The 19609-nt window shown below is 46.7% G+C and overlaps 9 protein-coding genes across 9 annotated transcripts; 3 read left to right on the top strand and 6 right to left on the bottom strand.

Annotated features, from left to right (window-relative positions):
* Window positions 1-48: 48 nt before the first annotated feature.
* Window positions 49-243, bottom strand: N7462_009765 (uncharacterized protein; the record flags this gene model as incomplete). Its single annotated transcript, XM_057081479.1, has 1 exon — window positions 49-243. One exon carries the CDS (start codon window positions 241-243, stop codon window positions 49-51), a length of 195 nt encoding a protein of 64 aa, XP_056928519.1.
* A 951-nt stretch (window positions 244-1194) lies between these two features.
* Window positions 1195-1952, top strand: N7462_009766 (uncharacterized protein; the record flags this gene model as incomplete). Its single annotated transcript, XM_057081480.1, has 2 exons — window positions 1195-1649; window positions 1706-1952. The coding sequence occupies 2 exons, from the start codon at window positions 1195-1197 to the stop codon at window positions 1950-1952; spliced, it is 702 nt and encodes a 233-aa protein (XP_056928520.1).
* A 4213-nt stretch (window positions 1953-6165) lies between these two features.
* Window positions 6166-7329, bottom strand: N7462_009767 (HNH endonuclease signature motif containing protein; the record flags this gene model as incomplete). The annotated part of the gene is made up of 1 exon (XM_057081481.1): window positions 6166-7329. The coding sequence occupies one exon, from the start codon at window positions 7327-7329 to the stop codon at window positions 6166-6168; it is 1164 nt and encodes a 387-aa protein (XP_056928521.1).
* A 1360-nt stretch (window positions 7330-8689) lies between these two features.
* Window positions 8690-9364, top strand: N7462_009768 (uncharacterized protein; the record flags this gene model as incomplete). Its single annotated transcript, XM_057081482.1, has 1 exon — window positions 8690-9364. One exon carries the CDS (start codon window positions 8690-8692, stop codon window positions 9362-9364), a length of 675 nt encoding a protein of 224 aa, XP_056928522.1.
* Window positions 9365-10028: 664 nt separating this feature from the next.
* On the bottom strand, window positions 10029-10820 carry N7462_009769 (SDR family NAD(P)-dependent oxidoreductase; the record flags this gene model as incomplete). Its single annotated transcript, XM_057081483.1, has 1 exon — window positions 10029-10820. One exon carries the CDS (start codon window positions 10818-10820, stop codon window positions 10029-10031), a length of 792 nt encoding a protein of 263 aa, XP_056928523.1.
* A 1599-nt stretch (window positions 10821-12419) lies between these two features.
* Window positions 12420-12880, bottom strand: N7462_009770 (fungal specific transcription factor domain-containing protein; the record flags this gene model as incomplete). Its single annotated transcript, XM_057081484.1, has 2 exons — window positions 12420-12524; window positions 12548-12880. Coding segments are annotated over 2 exons (438 nt in total), but the record flags the coding sequence as incomplete, so codon positions are not given.
* Window positions 12881-13734: 854 nt separating this feature from the next.
* N7462_009771 (O-methyltransferase) lies at window positions 13735-14427 on the top strand (the record flags this gene model as incomplete). Its single annotated transcript, XM_057081485.1, has 1 exon — window positions 13735-14427. The coding sequence occupies one exon, from the start codon at window positions 13735-13737 to the stop codon at window positions 14425-14427; it is 693 nt and encodes a 230-aa protein (XP_056928525.1).
* A 312-nt stretch (window positions 14428-14739) lies between these two features.
* Window positions 14740-15179, bottom strand: N7462_009772 (uncharacterized protein; the record flags this gene model as incomplete). Its single annotated transcript, XM_057081486.1, has 2 exons — window positions 14740-14874; window positions 14952-15179. 2 exons carry the CDS (start codon window positions 15177-15179, stop codon window positions 14740-14742), a joined length of 363 nt encoding a protein of 120 aa, XP_056928526.1.
* A 3542-nt stretch (window positions 15180-18721) lies between these two features.
* N7462_009773 (uncharacterized protein) lies at window positions 18722-19570 on the bottom strand (the record flags this gene model as incomplete). The annotated part of the gene is made up of 1 exon (XM_057081487.1): window positions 18722-19570. The coding sequence occupies one exon, from the start codon at window positions 19568-19570 to the stop codon at window positions 18722-18724; it is 849 nt and encodes a 282-aa protein (XP_056928527.1).
* Between the last annotated feature and the right edge of the window lie 39 nt (window positions 19571-19609).

Genomic DNA, 19609 nt, shown 5'->3' on the forward strand with positions numbered 1-19609 from the left:
GTTAGATGAGAAGCAGATTAGCTACACAGATACGTGGTTGATATAGAGTCATTGAGCGGTTTGCTGGGTGCGAGCTGAAGTCCCAGCAGCAAGTCCTCCGAATCGTGGTCCCGAAGACCCTGACACCTCGGAGATTAACATTTTCTCAGCCAAGGCGACATACGCACGAGCCGGTTCAAATCCCAGACTGGAGTGCTCCACAGGTTGTGATCTGTAGTCAATATAATCCGTGGTCTGTGTCATCTCTACCAAGCATTCGCAGATCTTGGATCATCCACATCAGCTTTACATAAGCGGAAGCGGTGGGTGCGCGAAGGCACGGATACTTCAAGGCGATATGGCCCTAAGACTCTCCTACGAGGCTGATTATTATATGTGATATGATAGAGAGCCAGTCTTTCACCACCTCTGAAATGGCCAAACAAGCTAACTCAACAACCTAACCATCATCAATATCCTCAAAAGCATACGACAATCTAGAAGCATTTACGCCCCTCAACCCGGCTAAGATTGAGACGAAATGTGACGCCCCTGATAATCGAGGCCCTCTGTGGTCATTTTTGTTGGGAACCTGGCCTTGACCTCGACGAATAATGCTTCGCTGAAAATTAATTTAATCCACACCAATAATCTAATGACTTGACCACTAGGCTCGGCTTGCGTCCGAGCTTTCAAGATGAATCGCGTTATTCCTTAAGGGGAAAGGAGGTGCGAGTACCTTGTACATTCGCATCCCCTGAGCGCTAGGACAAGGCTAGCGCCACAAAAGTGAAAATTTTTAGGAACCTCACATTTTTAAAGCTGACTCTCTGCATACGATCTAGAAGTCTCTTCTATATTCTGTGCTATGTTTTCTCGATATTTCGGTTATTTTAGCTTTATCACTGTGGTGCTTTTTCATCACTTTGACCGTGGTAAGACTAATCGCCATTCCAGCCTTTGCCTGGTTGATTCGTCATGAATGCTGTCGCCTGGGAATGGATTTTGCTTGTTGGTCGCATAGTGGTGGCGATTGCCATCGCTTGTCTCACTTTTTTCATCTACAAACTCATTAGAATACGGCTTCTGTTTTATCGTCTGAGAAGAGCTGGCTTAGTGAGTACACACTATCAAAACTACAATGAGGGCTTTCACGCTGACATGACATTGAAGCCGACTCCTCCCTGGAATCCAATCCTGGGGAATCTTCCCGCTATGGCTGAATTGAAGAGAAAAGGGCCGGGTGACACTAGACAAGCAGAATTATTCGCTCTTCTCTCCACTGAGACACCAGGTTTAGAGGCAGGGTTTTACGTGGATGTGTGGCCTTTCAATGCTCCAATGCTAGTTGTGACTTCGCCAAAGCTAGCTATTGAAGCATGTCAAAGTAATAATCTGCCCAAACCTGACGCTCTTCACCCTTTCATCAATCCGATGGCAGGCGGCTCCGACAATTTGTTCGTCTCTAATGGTCCTAGCTGGAAACGCGCGCGAGAGTTGTTCAATAATAGTTTCAGTATGACAGCTTCTATGGGACATCTGAGTTGTATTCTCGAGGAGGCCGAAATTTTCGTTGAAATGCTGAAGGTTCATGCGCGGGAAGGGAAAACTTTCTCCCTCGATCAGCTCACTTGCCGCTATGCCATGGATATTATTGGTAACGTCGCAATGTGAGCCTCATCTGCAGCAAACTAGATTGAATTAGAAACTGACTTTAGACTTCAAGGAACACCCGCTTTAAGTACCAGCGGCAACATCATCCAATTGCTGCAGCAATGCGCAATATCATTGAAATGGAATGCGGTCATGAGACGAACAGCGTTTTTGGGCGATTGAATCCAGTCAAAGCCTACGTGCAATGGCAAAATGGACGGACTTTGAACCGTCTTATTGCGGTTGAGCTCGAGAAGTGCTACCGAGACTGGAAGCAAAGCATAACCAACCCCCCTCGAAATCTCGCTCAAACTCAATAATGGATCTTGTCATCGCGGAATACATGAAATCAAGGCCTCGTGTGGAGCAGAATCTTGATCCAGATTTCAAAACATGGGCCACTATTCAGATTCGCCTCTTTCTATTCGTGGGTCATGATTCGGAGGCGACCACAATCATCTATTCATTGTATCTCTTATCCAAGCATCCCGAAATACTTTCCCAAATTCGCCAAGAGCATGACAACGTATTTGGCCCGGGTGTTTCCAGCGCAGTGGAGAAGCTAGGTAAACACCCTGAGACAATCAATCAGCTTCCATATACGCTCGCAGTTATCAAAGAAACACTCCGACTTTTCCCGCCAGCTAACGGGCTCAGGAGCGGCTTGCCTGGGGTTTCCCTCTGTGGTGAAGATGGTAAACTATATCCCACTGGAGGATTTGCGATTTGGACTGTGCACAGCGCAATTCATCGCAATCCGCTTTCCTGGCCCCAGCCGCACTCTTTTATCCCAGACCGCTGGCTTGTTGAACCAGGTCATAGTTTATATCCTCCAACTGGGGGATGGAGACCTTTTGAATTTGGCACACGGAGCTGTATTGGCCAGAATATCTCTCTGCTTGGGGTTAAGGTCACCTTGGCTCTAATAGTCCGCCAATTCAATTTTGAAAACAGGTATAACGAGTATGATCGCTTGAATCCTTCAAATGATTTGAAGACGATGTTCGGCGAACGTGCTTATATGATTCAAAAGGGGGCTGGCCATCCAGCCCAAGGATTTCCCTGCCGAGTTACCCTAACGGATTCTTATATGCCGTAGAAAATCCTACGGTAACCTACTCCGTGGTCTCAATGTACAAATTCAGTTGAGGGAAGTCCATTAAATCCACCTCACTCTCGACTTCAAATATAAATACCACACTGCAGAGGGATGGGTATAGCTATTTTGTGTAAGACCCCTCTATCACGGTCTGATCATTGTACTAAAAATACAACGGCCATTATAGGAAGCAGTCTAGAAGACACGTAGATATACATGATCCAATCAGAGTTCACTTATGGTAGATTCATTTTCCGGGACTAAGGTTGGAAGAGTCTACACAAGGCTCTGCTTGCGTCCGAGCTATCAGAATGAATCGTGTTATCCCTCAACGGGAAAGGAGGTGCGAGTACTCAATAATGTGCCATAGGTATGAACATTGAAAGTGACTGCTATTTTTAGACCCAGGCGTGTGTTAACAGTGCGGACCCACGCCCGCTTCACACCTCCTTATTGCGGATAGCGTGGCCACGTCTGGGGGCAAGAACGAGTGGGACAGGTGGGAAGGCTGTGAGTACGCTGGATAGAGAGGGACTTGAGATAGATCGAGCGGCGTACGGACTATAAGCTATTCGGAATACCGTTATTACCGGGTATATGCCTAGTAGTGGCACAGAGGAAGGCCTTAGAGACCTTATAGGGCTTAATCGGAAGTATAGGGATCTATTTAGGATATATATACTCCTAAATATCGGAGAGATCCGCTAGAAGTAGTGTAGGAAAGAAGGCTTGCCTAAAAGCTTCCGCTTTTATATCGACTATTTCCGCTAGGTCTCCCTACGTTATTTTTAGAGAAGGAGTAAGGCCTCTCTTATACGAACCCTTATAGTTCCTTACCTACTTAGAAAGCTACTATAGGCCTCTAGGACCCTACTCTATCACTTCTTATACGTAGTAGCGGTAAGCACGACTAAGCCTATGTCATATGATATTGCAACATGAAGCTATTCCCAACTTCACGCCTCAGGTGTCAACTCGACACCTTATCGGTCAGGCTTCGTCATGACAGCCCCACTTCTCCCCAACAAGGATGCATGACCTACAAGACCCTGAGGGTTCGGTGCCCTTCCATTAGGGATTCGTGAACCCCTCTTCTTTGTAGCCTTTGCTTATCTCTGACACATAGGGGCCACGTCAGACCGCATGTTATAATGTGATCCATCGTCTTTGCTTGGTCATGTGGGAAAAGTGTTGAAGCTTGTACATAAATTGAGGATTATGGAGAGATCTATGATAGCAAGAAACAGTGTTTTGCTTTCCTTACTTGACGTTTATCTTCCTACCTAGTCGACAGGCTCTCTACCCTGTATAAGTAGTTATTCTCTAACATACTTAGGACCGTGATAAAGTTAGAGGAGTAAATCTAGCCGTCTACAGACAAGAGAACATTAAGATTTCGATTCTTCTTCTTAAGGAGAAATGACTACTTAACACAGCTATAAAAATTTATTCCCGTTTCGGTCCAGGAATCTCTAGGGTAGTGCTTTTCGATATCAGCCCAAGAGTCTGACAAGTAAACTTCCCCAGTATATAGGTGTATGTTGGCGAATACGTATAGAACATGGGTCAATTTATCAGCTAGCAGATTGCTTGGATTGAAATTACGGCCATAGATAGCCTGCCAAATACTTTGTCAGTCGATGGGTTCTCAGATGATAAGGCTCCTTGAAGACATTTGCTCGCCTACCCAGTTGACAAAATACGCCATGGAGAGATATCCATCTGTGGTCCGAGCCCCTATCTCCGTGGTAGGAACCAGTGGAGCTGTCGTTGTCCCAGTCTGCATTTTATCTAGTCATTAGATTTATCGAGTAATCAGACTGTCAAGATATGACATTAATCTCGAGGTGATATAAAGATACCAGAATGATATACATCCCGATAGTCACTCCCAGAAGCATACCGCTGAGCCCATTGTCGGCCATTTCTTACAGCAGCGGAGAGATGATATTTTTCTAATACATCACGTATTGCCTTTGAGCTTGTCCGCTCAGCAGATTTGTATACCTTCGGGTTCCTACGAACTTGCATCAAATCCCGCAAGGATCGCGACAAACTTTTTCATAAGGTCCTTCCAATGTTTGAAGGCCGATGTTCTTCGCCCAAATACTAGGCAATTTGCTTTCTGGATGGTTCAATGCAAGATTGAAGTCAGTTTTCTCCTGTTGTGTCCCGAAAATAGCATCGCAAATTCCTCTGATGATGGAGCGTGCCAAATTTTGCTTGTTCCCAGATAAATTTGGAGGCAGAGAAGCATCATCGATGAATAGTATGTGATAGTTATGACTAAGGGCAATTTCAGCTAGAGTCTGCTCAAGGTCACCCAAGGACATCATGTCCGCACCGGATTGTTTGAAAATTTGAAACCATCGACATCATCCACGTTTGGCATGTGTCCTTGTAATATGTGACGCATGCTGTTGTAGCAGTTGCAGGCCATCGATGTTAAAATATCGGACTGTAATGCTAATTCGTATGAGGACTGTAAATCAATCCTCGGCCATAGCTCGAGTAGGAACCGAGTGGAACGAGTGCTGCCCGGGGTCGCTGCTAATTTTATCAAATCTGTCAATATTTGGAATTCAAAATCAAACTTTCGTCCTAAGTGATGCAGTATCTCCACATTCTAACCCCAAGAACTTAGATATTTCGACCAGCCTCATGCAGAAGTTCTATGGGGTCTCCGAAAAGCCCCATATACCCATTTGCAGTCGCAGCTGATACAAACGTCTCAAACATTCAGAGATAGGTTTGACCAAGAAATGAAGAAGATTCCACCGCTTTGCACGAACTGAGATATGCTCTCCAGCTGATCACGGTAGGGTTTGTAATGCATTTTGCCGTATGGATCCTGCAAGAAGTGTGGGCTTTGATCATATGATCCAGGACAGCGCATTAAGGTGTATACCAGTAGCCTTAACGAGAAGAAAATCTATCACCGTATGGTTGAACATCTTGGATTTAGCCAATTCTGAATGTTGGCTTTAACCTCATGGCCATTCTTAACGTCTAGAAAAATGGAACTTCAACACACCTTTGCGAGTTGAGAGATATTTGGACAGACTCTATTAAGAAAAGGCTAAGGACCGCACCAATTGAGAGGCCTACGGAAGATACAGAAGGATTGGAAGAAACTATATGGTACTACCATGCAATATCCAGATGCCGAATCGCCTATATCGTTAGAACGGCAGGATGCAGCACATTAGTGTAGTGATATTCCTTGAGTAGGTAAATAGTGGGTATACAGATTAATAGACAAATAAAATATTGGTGTTGAAAGACAGCAATCAGTGTGAGAACGGCAATGTGGGCGGAGCGCACCCATAAGCGAGAGCAGTGAGAAGGGGAGGCACTAATAATCATGGAATATAGTAGTGTTGACATAATTGATTATCTTGCCGTCAGAACGGCCTAAAAATAATATCTCTGATTCAGTCCTGTATCTTTGGGCGCTCGTTTTCACTTCCTGCCAAAGTACCAAGTTGAGGCCTGGGATGCTCCTCACTTTTGGTACTGCGCTTTCCTGTACCAGCAAATGGATCAGAAGTGTAGAGGGAAAGCTGACTGACGGAGAGCAGAGCCCCAAGATTCGTACTTCCATCCCAGGCGATTGTTCGAGTGTCGGCAAGATCACGTAGCAGTTTTTCTATCTTCTCAGCCTGGCCCGACGCATGGAGGATGTTTCCAACAGCGGCATGCAGGGCGATGAGTTCAGGACTCGGAAGTGCATATGACGTGTTATGAGAACTGAAAGAAACCGTTTCGGAGAGGAAGATTTCGCACAGTTTTGCGAAATTGTTGAAGCGCTTCACGGTGTATCGGTTTTCTGATGCGGTTTGCTCAAGAATGAAATGAAACTTGCCAAACTCCACATGCAGTGGAGCAACCATCATGATCATGTTCTCTTCCTTGTTTATACAGTTGAAATCCTCATCAAGATTCCCATGCTGTCTTTCTAACCGCCGAGAAAGAGCCGGAAAGAATCGAAGAATATTCACCCAAATCTGAGATTTTTGGTGTCTTTCATGATCAGTTGCCCAGTGACCCAGGGAAAAGGGAATAATATGGGCGGCTTCAAGAGGGGCTGACTTTTGGTCTTTGTGGGTTTGGTGATCGGGATCAATAGCGCCAGAAAAAACGCATGAAAACCCATCTCTTTTCAAACAATGAGCACGTAAAATAGGCTGATAGTCTCGAGAAGCTGGATCGGCATATTGAGCATCCAGGGCTTCGATTGAGTCCTCTAGCCCAGGGCGAGGAGAAGGAATGGGTGTCTGAGCGCCATTGGCTAACATTGGTTGTAAAATGCCAGTTTGAATACTCTGGGCGAGTTGTTGAAGCTCTTCATCGTTCTTCGCCCCAAGGACATCTGTCATGAGATTCCTTTGACCATCCGAAAGCAAGTACTTGCAGGTTGCGGTCAAGATCTTGCAAGTGTCATCGTTCAACGAGAGATATTGGTAGTCTTCAAGGCGCTTCTCGAATTCGTTCTTGTGAATGAGATGATATTCCAAATTTTGTGACGAGACACTTGTACTGAGATCACTAAAATCAGATATATCACTGAGAGTGATTTTGAGAGACGGGTGGGACATAGTGAAGAGTGACCACGGCAGGAGATCTTAACCATCATTAGCTCTAGACTGTATCGGGGCATTTAACAGAGTGCACATTTTCCAGCTTACCTTGCAGAGAACAAGATTCAGGTCCGAGCAGTGATTTTATCAGGAGATGGAATGAAGGCAACTTTGACGATCAAGTCGGAATTCAGTCAGTCCACGGAGACTAGATTGATGGAACTGTCAATATCATGAAATGACTCAGGAGGCATCATGATCGAGACTGTAGCAAGAACGAGATCGAGATCTCAACGAGTTCCGGTGCTCTACGAGACCAAGGATTTTATCAGCCGATGGAATAGCAGACGAGACCTGGTGGGGAGTTGAAGAAGGAAGGATTTTTTCGAGGAAAGATGACCGTCGCCGTATCTATACTCCCCATATTTATCACGTGACCGCCAACTCGACGGGTCACTGTGACTCGGTCACGGCGGTCTTGTGGAAGTCACGTGATATTTGGATGATCGCCAAGGGTCCGTCACATGGTATAGGCAGCACTCCAGATTTCCAGATTTCGCAGCTTAGGTCACGGGTTCGATTCCGGGAATCACCAATTTATTTCTGTCTATTTTTAATATTCATAAATACCTTTCTTTTTATCAGGTGATAAATTCCTAGTTGATTCTAACATCTGTATTTGTAATACTCTTAAATTACTCTCACTTCTTTAGTGAAAATAATATATAATACTATAGATATAAAACCGAATTAGTGAATTTAATACAATAGAAATCTGAATATCTCACTATAGAGGTATACAATATTGAATTTAAATAATGTTTATGTTTACATAACTATAGTGTATAATAGGTAAAATCCCTATTATCTGGGTACAGAGCAATCCAATCCTATTTTACTCTCAATATTCAAATTTCCCTCACTTAGACGGTTAAAATGAGGTATAATACATTATATTCTAAGTTATGGTTAATATGGAGGCCTTCATTTAAGTCTAGAAGTTGATAAAATGGTCGCCCCCCCCCCTCCCCCAAAACCCTTTTTCCTTTTTCAAATCTCCTCCCTTTCCCAAATTTCTTCCTTCTTCAACTTCCCAACCATCAGCTGATAAAATCTCAAGTGTCAGCCGAAGCAATTACCCAGTGAAATCTCGGAATATCAGCTGAAATCATCAGCTGATAAAATCTCAAGTCAGTCTTGGCTATCCCCTCTTGACTCCAGCTTTCACATTGACATATTTATGAAAACAGCTTCATCTCGAGTATCAGCTGAAATCATCAGCCGATAAAACCTCAAGTCTTTTAACTTGATCTCCAAGTATGTGCCTTCAACAATGGGTACTGTTGATTGTCATTAACATACCTTCTAGATCGCCATCATGCCGAAACCAAAGCAAAAGGCTACAGCTTATCATCCTGACTGCAAATACACAGTCGAAGAATACAACCAGTTCGCAGGATCCTTCCCCGCGATCGCTGGGGCCATGGGGTTACCAAAAATCAAACCCCTGGTCGATATGTACCTGGAAGATCACAACAAGGACACGAAGCAGCTTCTTCATGATCTTTACAAGGATAGAGAGACGAATTATGGGATTGAAAACGTGTCGTCGATATTGAAGCCCCGAATCGTTGCTCTCAAAATGTTGAACTCCCGGGACGAGAAGGCGTTCCAGGACATTGCCCATGAGGATGAACGCCCTGATTTCGCCCTAATGGTCACTAGTGACAAGGTCAAACTCGCCCATATTGGCAATATAGCGACACTTTGGTACATCACTCGTCTGGTTATTCTGCAGCCCGCGCTATTTATCCTGTCGAGTGAGACAGTCAATGAAAGCCCTGCTCGTCTGAATGCTTATGATGTGGTACATGCCACATCGATCTTTGCCACTTTTACCAAGCGAATCAAGGAAGGAAAAGGCACATTCAGGATGCCTGAGTCCCGTCGTGAGGCAGTGGCTAGTCCTGCCCCCCTTTGTGGTCCCTTTGGCAGAAGTCCAACTGGAGACACAGTTGTATCTGGTTCAGTTCTAGAAGCTGATAAAAACTGATCTCTCGGTTAAATGCTAACAGATATATAGGAGTTCAGGTCATCTTGCTTTTACTGAAGGTTCAGCATTTTTCATTTGCGTGGCTAAACAACAATACCACTGACTTTTAGTGCACAACGTCCCATTGCTTTGGTGCGTAGGTACCTGTGGACTCATGTCGAATTGGAAAAATCAGAAGCTGCGAAAGTAAAGCGTATACAAAAGCCAAGCGTATGTATCAGAAACGTCAAGCGCAAGTATCACCTCCATTAGTACATTCCATTTAAGCTTAGCGTCTACTATAGCAGCTATAAGTAGCCATAGAGCTTTAATAATTATTTTCTTTACGAGGTAGGAGAGGGCTGAGGCAGTGTTGAACCGGTGCATCGCGGAGATGAGCGATGGTGCTGATTCGGCACCGGCCCCAAGAAGTCGTCGTTGTCGAAGCGCGTGGCCCGAGGAAGATGAGGGGACATGCACTGCAGAGACGGCTAATCATAAAAACTGGCTTTGATACCAAGAGACTGGCCAAGGTTGCGCGTGTGCAAGTTGACGCGTGAATCTATCTACCTAATAATCCTCTGTCATCGTTAACTCGTCACTACTGATGATGGTGATAATGATGATGTTGTCATTGAGTACACTCATAGACAGCTACGCGCACACGGCTTGCGAGTCGGCACGTTCAAGGGTTGCTAACCCAGCCACCGTCGACAACATGGCTTCCTCCGGTAATGGCGCTCGCATCATCCGAGGCCAGGAACACGATCAGAGGCGCCACGTCGGCGGGCTCAAGCACCCTCTTGAGGCTTTGCGCCGCCAAGGTCTTGTCACGGTACTCGTCGGTGAGGACCTGCTCTTTCTGGCGCCGGGTGGCGATAGAGCCTGGCATGACGCTGTTGACGCGGATGCCGTCCGGGCCGAACTCCTTACTGTGGACGCGGGTCATGCCGAGGATGGCGGCCTTACAGGTAGAGTAGATTGGGGTCTCGGTGGCGGCGATGCACCAGCTAATAGAACCCATGTTGATGATGCTGCCGGCGCGCTGCCGGCGCATCGCGGGGACGATAGCCTGAGTCAGGAAGAACTGGTGGCGGAGGCCGCCGTTAACGTCCACTTCGAAAGACTCCGGGGTAATGTCAGAGGTTGGGGCCTTGGTCCCCGGTCCGCCAGCCCAGGCATTGTTGACGAGCACGTGGATGGTGCCAAAGTTGTCGATAACCTTGTCGGCACAGTCCTTAACACGGGCGAGGTCGGTAACGTCGCAGTGGAGGAAGACTGGGGCAGGCACGTCGGGGTAGGAGGTCTTAACGTGGGCGATAAGGGCCTCGGCCGGGGCGGTGCCGATGTCGAGGAAGACGACGCGGGCGTGGTTGCGGCAGAAGAGCTCGACGGCGGCGGCGCCGATGCCCTCAGCGCCGCCGGAGATGAGGACGACCTTGTCGCGAAGGCTAGGGTAAATAGTGATGGCCGACATAATGAGTGGGGCCGCAGTCGTATAGGTGGAAGCTTTTGGTGTTCTGGTGTAAGTGCGGGTTGTTTTTCCTAAGTAGTCAATTTCAATGTAGTCTGCAGGTGATTCACAGACTTCATTGAGGAATGGAAGATAGGAAGCTCGATGATTGACATGTAAGATGTCTCAAGAATCATGAGATGACGCGAAGGAGGGGGGAAGAGATCGGCGGCGCCGGGGGAAGATGGGCTGCTCCGCTGCCCCGGCGCCGCCCTTGGTGATGGCTAGATAACATATCAACTAGCGAAATTATTATGTCAAGCTCAGTCGACCAATTAGAGAGCTACTCCGCCGAGCATCAAGCTTGCTGCGGGGCGCAACCGTCCTGGCAGGCGTAGGAAGCCGAACGAAAAGTGCGCAGCCTAGGGAGGAAATGTGCCGCCTCGACGATAAACACTTTAGAGGCCCCGTTTTGGGGGTGGGGGAGCCCGAAATACTGGAATTCGGTGGTATCTCCCTTGATATTATTGTATTATTGTCTCAGCACTTCACAAACCAAACCTCCGCCGCTCACTCCATTTAACAACCTTTCTCCTCCACGTCGCGCTACTCACGAGCACCTGAAAGACCGCCGTTGAGACTCATCCCTTGCCCAAGCACATTCACGAGGACTTCACGACTCCAGCACCATGAAGCGCACCCTCCTCGTCTCGGGCGGTCGTGCCAGTTTTCCATCCTCTCCTTCGACACCGAGAAGGAGGCGTTGAGTTTGGTCGCCAATTATCCTGCGCCTCATAACGCTTCCTGGGTCGAGCCTTCGTCTTCTCACGGAGATGTCGATTGTCTGGTCGGGGTCTCTGAGGGTGAAGAGTCCGGACTCTTGTTCACATTCGAGATCAACCACACAGAAGAGATTTGCAATAGTACAAGCCAACAGCCTACTCTGGGAGCGCCTGCTCATTGTGAATTTCCCCTACATCATCCGATCTACCTGGTCGTGATTGCTAAACAGCACTCACAGTCAACACGTTACAAGATAAGTCTGCAATAGCTCTCTGTACGATGGGCGCAAAATGCTGCAAATATGTCCAGGAAATTCCTACTGACTAGCAGTAGTATCATGGAGGCTCAGTCACCCTCTATCCCGTTGAAAATGTATATTACTGGTCGCAAAACCTCCGGCAGAACTCCATGAATTGCACTAAATACATATCTAGATACATACTGACCACTAAATACACATAGAATCTGCCTAGTAAGGCGTGCACCACCCTTGAGACTCGGTGAGCAGGTTGAAAGAATAAATTAGGACTTAGGATCAAACCCATTCCGAAGGGATCTTTAGCCCTATTTATATTAAAGAATTCATATGCTCATTTGCAGGTGTGGGCACAGTGTATGGTACTCCTTTCCGTGTCTGCGACAATCGCGTAAGCCATGGATCACAGCGAAGTGTGAGAGGCTTCGATTCGCACCCCATTATTCCAACATTCATCCGACATTGGAAGAAAATGCTTCTCGTTAGGATCCGCAGTGCATAATGTTCGGTGCGGATTATTGATATTCATGTGTCTTCCATCAATTAGGATGCGATGCAACATTCTGAAACCTATCCCCAATGACTTACCCGTTCGAGTATGATGATCGCCCACCACGTGCGGTGTTTCTCTTCCATTGCACCCCATCATGAGTCACTGTGATCCCAGACAAGCATGTCTCGGTCCAGCCCTAGTGCGACTGCGTACCTAAACGGTGAGGTAGGCAGCTGGGTATATTCCATGTTCAAATTCGTAAACTGCAAGCAGAATCATAGACTGTAAAAGGGCAATTGACAGAGAACCGACTTGTTCGAGGCGTACTAGATGGTATTTGAGCATCGAATAAGTGCGTCCATGTCGTTGTCGCCCTTCTTGCTTTTGATGGGCCAGTATACGCATGCTCATAATCAATAAATTCATGTCATCTTCTTGCCGAGGTTGCTGACGTAGAGCAGCCCCATAAAGCTTGCGCCGGGAAAGAATCGGAAGCCAAAGGTGATAGGTCTCAAAGAACCGGTCTACAACTTGCCGAACTTCCGTGATACTCTTTATATTGTCAAAACTCCAGAAGGGAGAACAAGATGAGGATTTTGAATCGAAATTTCGCTGCGCTCAAATATTCGGTAGTCTAGGAAATATGCGACTGGAAAATTATTCGGCATTGCATCCGGAAACTCTGTTTGCCCTGGTTCGGTGTCCTTTAGTGGCGCAAACGCTGGGCCGTTTACGTATCTGCATAGGCGAGCTGTCCCTTTCAATTTCAGACAAATAGAAGACAATGGCACAGCATGGTCAGTTAAGACTCAATTAGACACAATGCACACTCGGGCACCTCTCCGCCACATCGTCTCTTGCGGACTTGGCATGGCTGACAAGGATTTTTCGCCGAACGACCCTGCATTGAGGCACCGTCACAATTGTTGGATGCACTCATTTCTGCAAGTGGAACGAGAAAAGACTCAAAGAGTAGACATATGATAAAGGACGGGAGACGGTGTCCACTAAACATGTCGGAAGAGGGAAGCTTATGATGGGCGACGAAGTGGATATTTCGCCCAAACGACGCGTGTCGCAGCACGTGATACAAGTGCGGCGCATTATGAGGCGCATTCCGCAAAAGATTCCGCATCGAAGCATTGCGGGCCACCCGATTTTTTGCGAGGGATTGCAATCGTCACGTTGATGTACGAAAGAGCAACGCCACCGTTGTCGTACCGCCGACATATAGCCGACATATAGCCGAAGTTAGACCCGAGCTTGATCAACCTTTCTTAAAGCCATAAGGCAACAAAATTCTAACAAGCTTTACTCATATTCTCTAATCAAAGCCACAATTTTCGCATTCTTGTCTGCTTTTTTTTTAACTGGCACCCAAGTACCTTCGAGATTGCGACGCAATAATGTCCCTCAACGGCATCGAGCACCGAAGCGAAATCGAATCCCACGTGGAGTCACACCTAATTCCCGTCGAAGTTGGACATACGAACGCCTACGAAAATAGTGCCAAGCAAGGCCTTCCCATGATCGCTGTCTCGCCCGTGCTGGGTCGCTTCACCTCTCTCCTCACTACTGCAATCGGAGCGAGCAACGTGCTTGAAATCGGCACGCTGGGCGGATACTCCAGTATGTGGTTCGCACAAGCTGTTCAAGGCAAGGGCAAAGTCACTAGTATTGAGATCGATGCGCATAGACGTGATGTTGCGATCGACAACCTGCGCTTTGCGGGTTTGAATGTTCCGGAGGATGTGGATGTGATTCTGGGGGCGGGGCTGGATATCCTACCGAAGCTAGAACTGGAGATTCAAGCAGGAAAGAGAGAGAGGTTCGATTTTGTTTTCATCGACGCCGACAGAGGTAATCAGTGGAATTATTTTGATTGGGGGGTGAAGCTCTCTGAAAAAGGCAGCGTCGTCTATGTCGATAATGCTGTAAAGGGCATGCTAGAAAGCGGGATCGTCGGGTCGCAGGAAAGAGATAGCCAAACAATTGACTTGGTTGCGGAGGTGGGAAAGGATGAGAGAGTGGACTCTGTCGTTATGCAAACAGTCGGGGCAAAGGGGTACGATGGCTTTTTGTTGGCAGTTGTTAAATAGACGAGGATCTTCGAAATGCCTTTAGGTGTAGGAACACCTTCCTTCAGGTTAGTCACGATGTCCATGGCAATAAATTATTGAATCAAATGAGGCTGTACCAAGCAACAACGTCGATTAAACCCCTTTCTCTCACTTCGTTCGTTTCAGGACACCACTACTCCTAATATGCGTTAGCGCCTTGTTCACGGGCCGAGAAACCAACCGTGAGTGGTTTGAGGGGAAGCTGTTTTCGAAATCCAGTAGGTATACTGGAATGCCAGCGTGGGCTGTTCTCTATTCGTTAACTATAAGCTATATCAAGTCTAGAATGAACTAAATAATATTTTCATGGCAACCGGTCTCCCGGCTTTGCTTCACCCAGAGGCCAACGTCGCTTATGAACCGCTGGGCCGCACCTACTTTCACACCATGTTTGACAAAAATAACCGGATCCTGATCCTCATAAATCTGCGTGAGATCGAGGCAATTTCAAGTGTCACATCACGTGCGTTATCGATATTGTCCCTGAAAGCCTCGTTGCTCACCCGTGCCCGCTGCCAGTCGGTATATTCTTTCACAGCTACATATAACAGCCATGAACCATGATTGGTTCTACTGGCCTTAGCCCGCGTTGATTCATTAGAAGATAGAGCAGGTATCAATGGTTGAGTTGAACCGATTGTAGAGTTATCCGTGGTTTTCTTTTTGCCAAGTCGCTGGTTCTCAGCATAGAGCTGCTCGCGAATATTGTCAGGAACGTCATCAAGACCCATGATTCATGGGTCTTGAGGACTCCTCCTTGCTCCACGTATTTGACGAGGGCCTTTGAATCATGCGTCCTCATTCTGTGATGTCTCTTTCCCTCCGGGTCTTGCCAGCAATATTGTCCTTCATGGCGACATGGAGGCCCGGGACATCGCATAACACGATACACATCCCGTCACACTGATTGCTGGCCAGAGGCATGCTCGGCATCAATCTGAGTGTCTGGTCGGCGAGCATCCGCGTGGTGACCGATGACTTTCCTCTCTTGTCGGTTCTAGAAGGAAGAGGTCCACTATCTTCTATATAGTTGATCGATATCTGAAGCCGAATCTTCTTGCCACGATGGGACAGATGGGTCCACGCTAGTAGCTGTTTCTCCACCGCTGTCCAATCAACACTATTAGTGCCTTACACCGCCCCCCCAACCCTTCCGGGTTGTGGGTGCGCCACGCATGAATTTCCACCCACACATGAATTTCCACTTTCCCACTACCACCCTATTTTTGCTTCCCTATCCAATACCACCATCTAAAGATGCCTAAATTTGATGAATCTCGTATGACTGAGGCCTGCCTAGCTGCATCACGCGAGGAGAAGCCGAATATAGCCCGTTTAGCACGCGAATTTGGCGTGCCTAGGCGTACGCTTTCGAATCGGATTAACAAGAAAACAAGGCCTAAGATAGCAATATCTAATGCTAAACACGCTCTTGAATCCTATCAAGAAGAAGCCTTGATTCGCTGGATTCAATATATGAACGATTGCTATATGCCTATCACTCCTAGGATACTAGAAGCGTGGGCGAATCGTGCATGCCAACGCGTCGGCAAGCCGCCGATTAGCAAGATGTGGGCGTATCGCTTTATTAATAGGCTTCCTAAATATCTTCAATTAGGGCCTACTAAGTAGTATACGAAGGAATCAAAGCGAATATTAGCAGAAGATCCAGCAGCATTACAATATTGGTACGATCTTTTAGCTCAAACAATCAAGAAGACTACACCGGCACGCTTAGTCTATAACTTTGATAAATACGGCTTTCAACTAGGCGAAGGAAGATCTAGAAACGTTATATCTATTACTACTACTACTAGTAGTAGTAGTAGGAAGGTAGTAGATCTTCCTCAGCTAGACTAAGGCGAAAATATCACGTCTATCGAGTATATCGCTGCCGACGGGTAGCAGATAGAGCCTTGGTTTATTTTTAAAGGCAACGGGATCTTTATAGAATCTTAGTTTAATCAAACAGACGACCTACTACTAAGAACTACTATTACTACATCGCCTAACGGTTGGATAACCGACGATATAGCAGTTTAATAGCTTCGATTCTTTATAGAATCAACACGCGACCGTACGAAATCGGGTGAAAAACGTATCCTAATATTCGACGGTCACGGTTCGCATCTTATATTCGAATTCCTACACCTTTACAAAGAGAACGATATCCTACTAATAGGATTCCTACTATATACTACACACCTTTGCCAACCGCTAGACGGTAAGCCGTTTCTAAGCTATAAGCAACACTTCCGCTTAGCGAATAACGATCACGCGTTTTGGGGTGGAAGCCCTATCGGGAGATCCGAGTTCCTTCGAATAATCGGTGATATTCGGAATAGAGCGTTTAGCTAGCGAATTATTCGCGAATCGTTTAAAGATCGTAGGATCTATCCAGTCGATAGTAGAAAGGTTATTAATAGCCTTCCTATCCAAGAAATCCCAGATCTTATAGCGCCAGATCTACAACCGTATTATTCAACGCTTCGTTTAACACCTTCACCACCACCTATATCTTCTTCTAGTATCGACCAATCGCCGCCTAGATCTATACAGGATCTAGAAAAGAATCAAAGGAAGATTGCTAGATATCAAGAGGATCTTACACTAAGGCAGCAACGTAATCTTGATCGTGTGTTTCATCATAACAAGATTGCTATAGAGAACCTAAATCTAGCGAACGATACTATTCGCAAGATTAGGGAAGCTCAACAACCACTACAGCGCCCAATCACTAAGCGCCAGATTAAAACGCCGCTTAGCAAAACAGGGGTGCTCTCTGTTAGAGATGCAAATCGCTCTATTGCTAAAAGAAAGGAGAAGGAAGCAGATACAGAGCGGAAGCGGGTAAGGAAGCAGTGGAAGAAAGCGTATAGAACATCACCACCACCAGAACCTATACAGGAAAGCCAGGCATCGTTAGATAGAGCAGAGGAAGCACGTCAGAATAGGCAGGGTTTCTATATAGATACTAGTGGGATGCAGTAGTAGATAGGGAAAATAGGAAAAAATGGAAATTCATGTGTGGGTGGAAATTCATGCGTGGCGCACCCACAACCCGGAAGGGTTGGGGGGGGCGGTGTAAGGCACTAATAGTACCTTCGAAGTATTTGTCAATGTCTCGTTGGGAGTTCACCGATAACACCATATAATCAGATGAACACTGAGTCTAGTATTCCCGTGGCAACAGATGTTTACTTTGGCGATGCTGTCTATCGCGAACAAATTCGCGATTATGTGACTATGATCATACGGCAGAGAAAATCCGATGATTCTACAAGCGATTCTGGTCATTGGGAGAAGATTGAGACTGTCATTCGAGCCATCACACAGCCTATCACAGGACACACCGACCTATTCAATACGACGAACGCTCAAACTCCCATCATGGACAGGTTCCAAGTCATGATGCTCTGTGAAGCTCTTTTGACAAAGAAGTTTAAGAAAGAGTGCATCATCTTTGAACCTCATGATATGCTGGATGACCCTGTCGAACATGACATGGAGACAACGTCTCAAATATTCTAATGATTGTATTGTATCAAATTTGCCCTTGTAGTTCTCTCAGATCATGCCTATATCGCGGAAAACGAAAATTGCTCCTAGGAGCTGAAGTCTAGTTAAGGCAAACTGACCAATTGAACAATTTTTGCACCGTATATTTTGTATACAAAAGGCAAGATTGTCAAGTAAGTGACAAATATACGACGCCCAAACTTTCCTGGTGGACACGTGAAATTATCTGGGAGAAAAAATGTACCACAAGAATACGCATCCATGGGACCTGAATAAAGCTAACGTGGTCGCGTTTTATTGAACCTGCTTACTCAGCTCGCTCAGCCGTCGATTGCGCTTAGTAATCGGGTGGTGATTTTCAGGTCAGGCTCAGCGAGTTTGACCAGTCTGATTACATAATGATCAGTGAGCAGGTCCGGCTGATCAGGGGCGTGCTCAAACAGCGGCGAGGAGCGAGCACTAGAACGGAAGAGGAAAGCCAAGAGTTTCAGTGTTTTTCTGGTATATATGTAATCTAGCAGTTATCAGGGACATGATTGAAAACTGACTCAAATTGTATGTATCTTGTTTAATTATCTCGATAAAAATTCTCTAAAACTCCAATCTAGCCAATTTATCCTCCGAACCGATGAATATATAAAGAGTGTATGAACAAACACCAAAAGATAGCAGAACCCAGAGATAATCAACTGAGTGACCGATTCAATAAGCTACAAAAAGTGCTTATGACCACATACTGGCTAACATAAGACCCTTAGGAAACTGGGAATCCCAAAATAGAGAAGCCAGTAGGAGTCGGCAGCGGCTTGTCACTCGGAGTACCACTGGGGATACCAGAAGAAATACCCGAAGGAGTCTCAGCAGGAGTAGGAAGAGGCTTCGAGGTGAAGCCTCGCTTCTTGGCGCTACCAGATGCGAGTGCTGCAGCAACTGATTCTGCGTCCGAGACCAACGAGGGAAGGTCGGTAGGGATGGACAAAGATCCGTCCCGTTTCTGCGCCCCAGCAGAGGCAAGAGCACCAAGGGCTGACTCGGCATCCGACAGCAGAGAAGGAAAATCAGTAGGCAGTGATAGAGCATCACCCCGCTTCTGTGCTCCACTGGATGCCAGAGCAGCAGCAACAGATTCCGCATCCGAGACCAGAGATGGAAGGTCTGTGGGGATAGATAGGGAATCGCCGCGCTTCTGAGCGCCGCTGGACGCGAGAGCACCGGCAACCGACTCAGCATCAGAGACTAGAGAGGGAAGATCGGTGGGAATCGAGAGACTCTCTCCACGCTTCTGCGCACCGAGGGAAGCAAATGCCGCAGCCACTGATTGGGCATCGGACACCAAAGAGGGGAGATCCGTTGGAAGTGAAAGGCTTTCACCCCGCTTGGGCAGAAAGGAGGCCGGCCCCGAGCCCGAAGGGGAAGGGAGAATACCAGTCGAAGGAGGCAGACCGGTAGTAGAAGGCGCAGATACATTGGCAAATGGAGGAGCACTTGAGCTTGAGGATGGGGTACCGGATGGGATGCTAGATGTGGTGCTATTCGAAGTGAAAGGTGCGGCAATAGCAGACCCCGAGAGAGCGATGGCAAGGGTAGCAACGGAGGCCTTCATGGTGAACGATAATGGAAAATATATGAATTTGAATTCTTC

Source organism: Penicillium macrosclerotiorum (genome assembly GCF_028827735.1).
Source record: "Penicillium macrosclerotiorum strain IBT 26536 chromosome Unknown utg000010l_segment0_segment0, whole genome shotgun sequence".
Taxonomy (NCBI): Eukaryota; Fungi; Ascomycota; class Eurotiomycetes; order Eurotiales; family Aspergillaceae; genus Penicillium; species Penicillium macrosclerotiorum.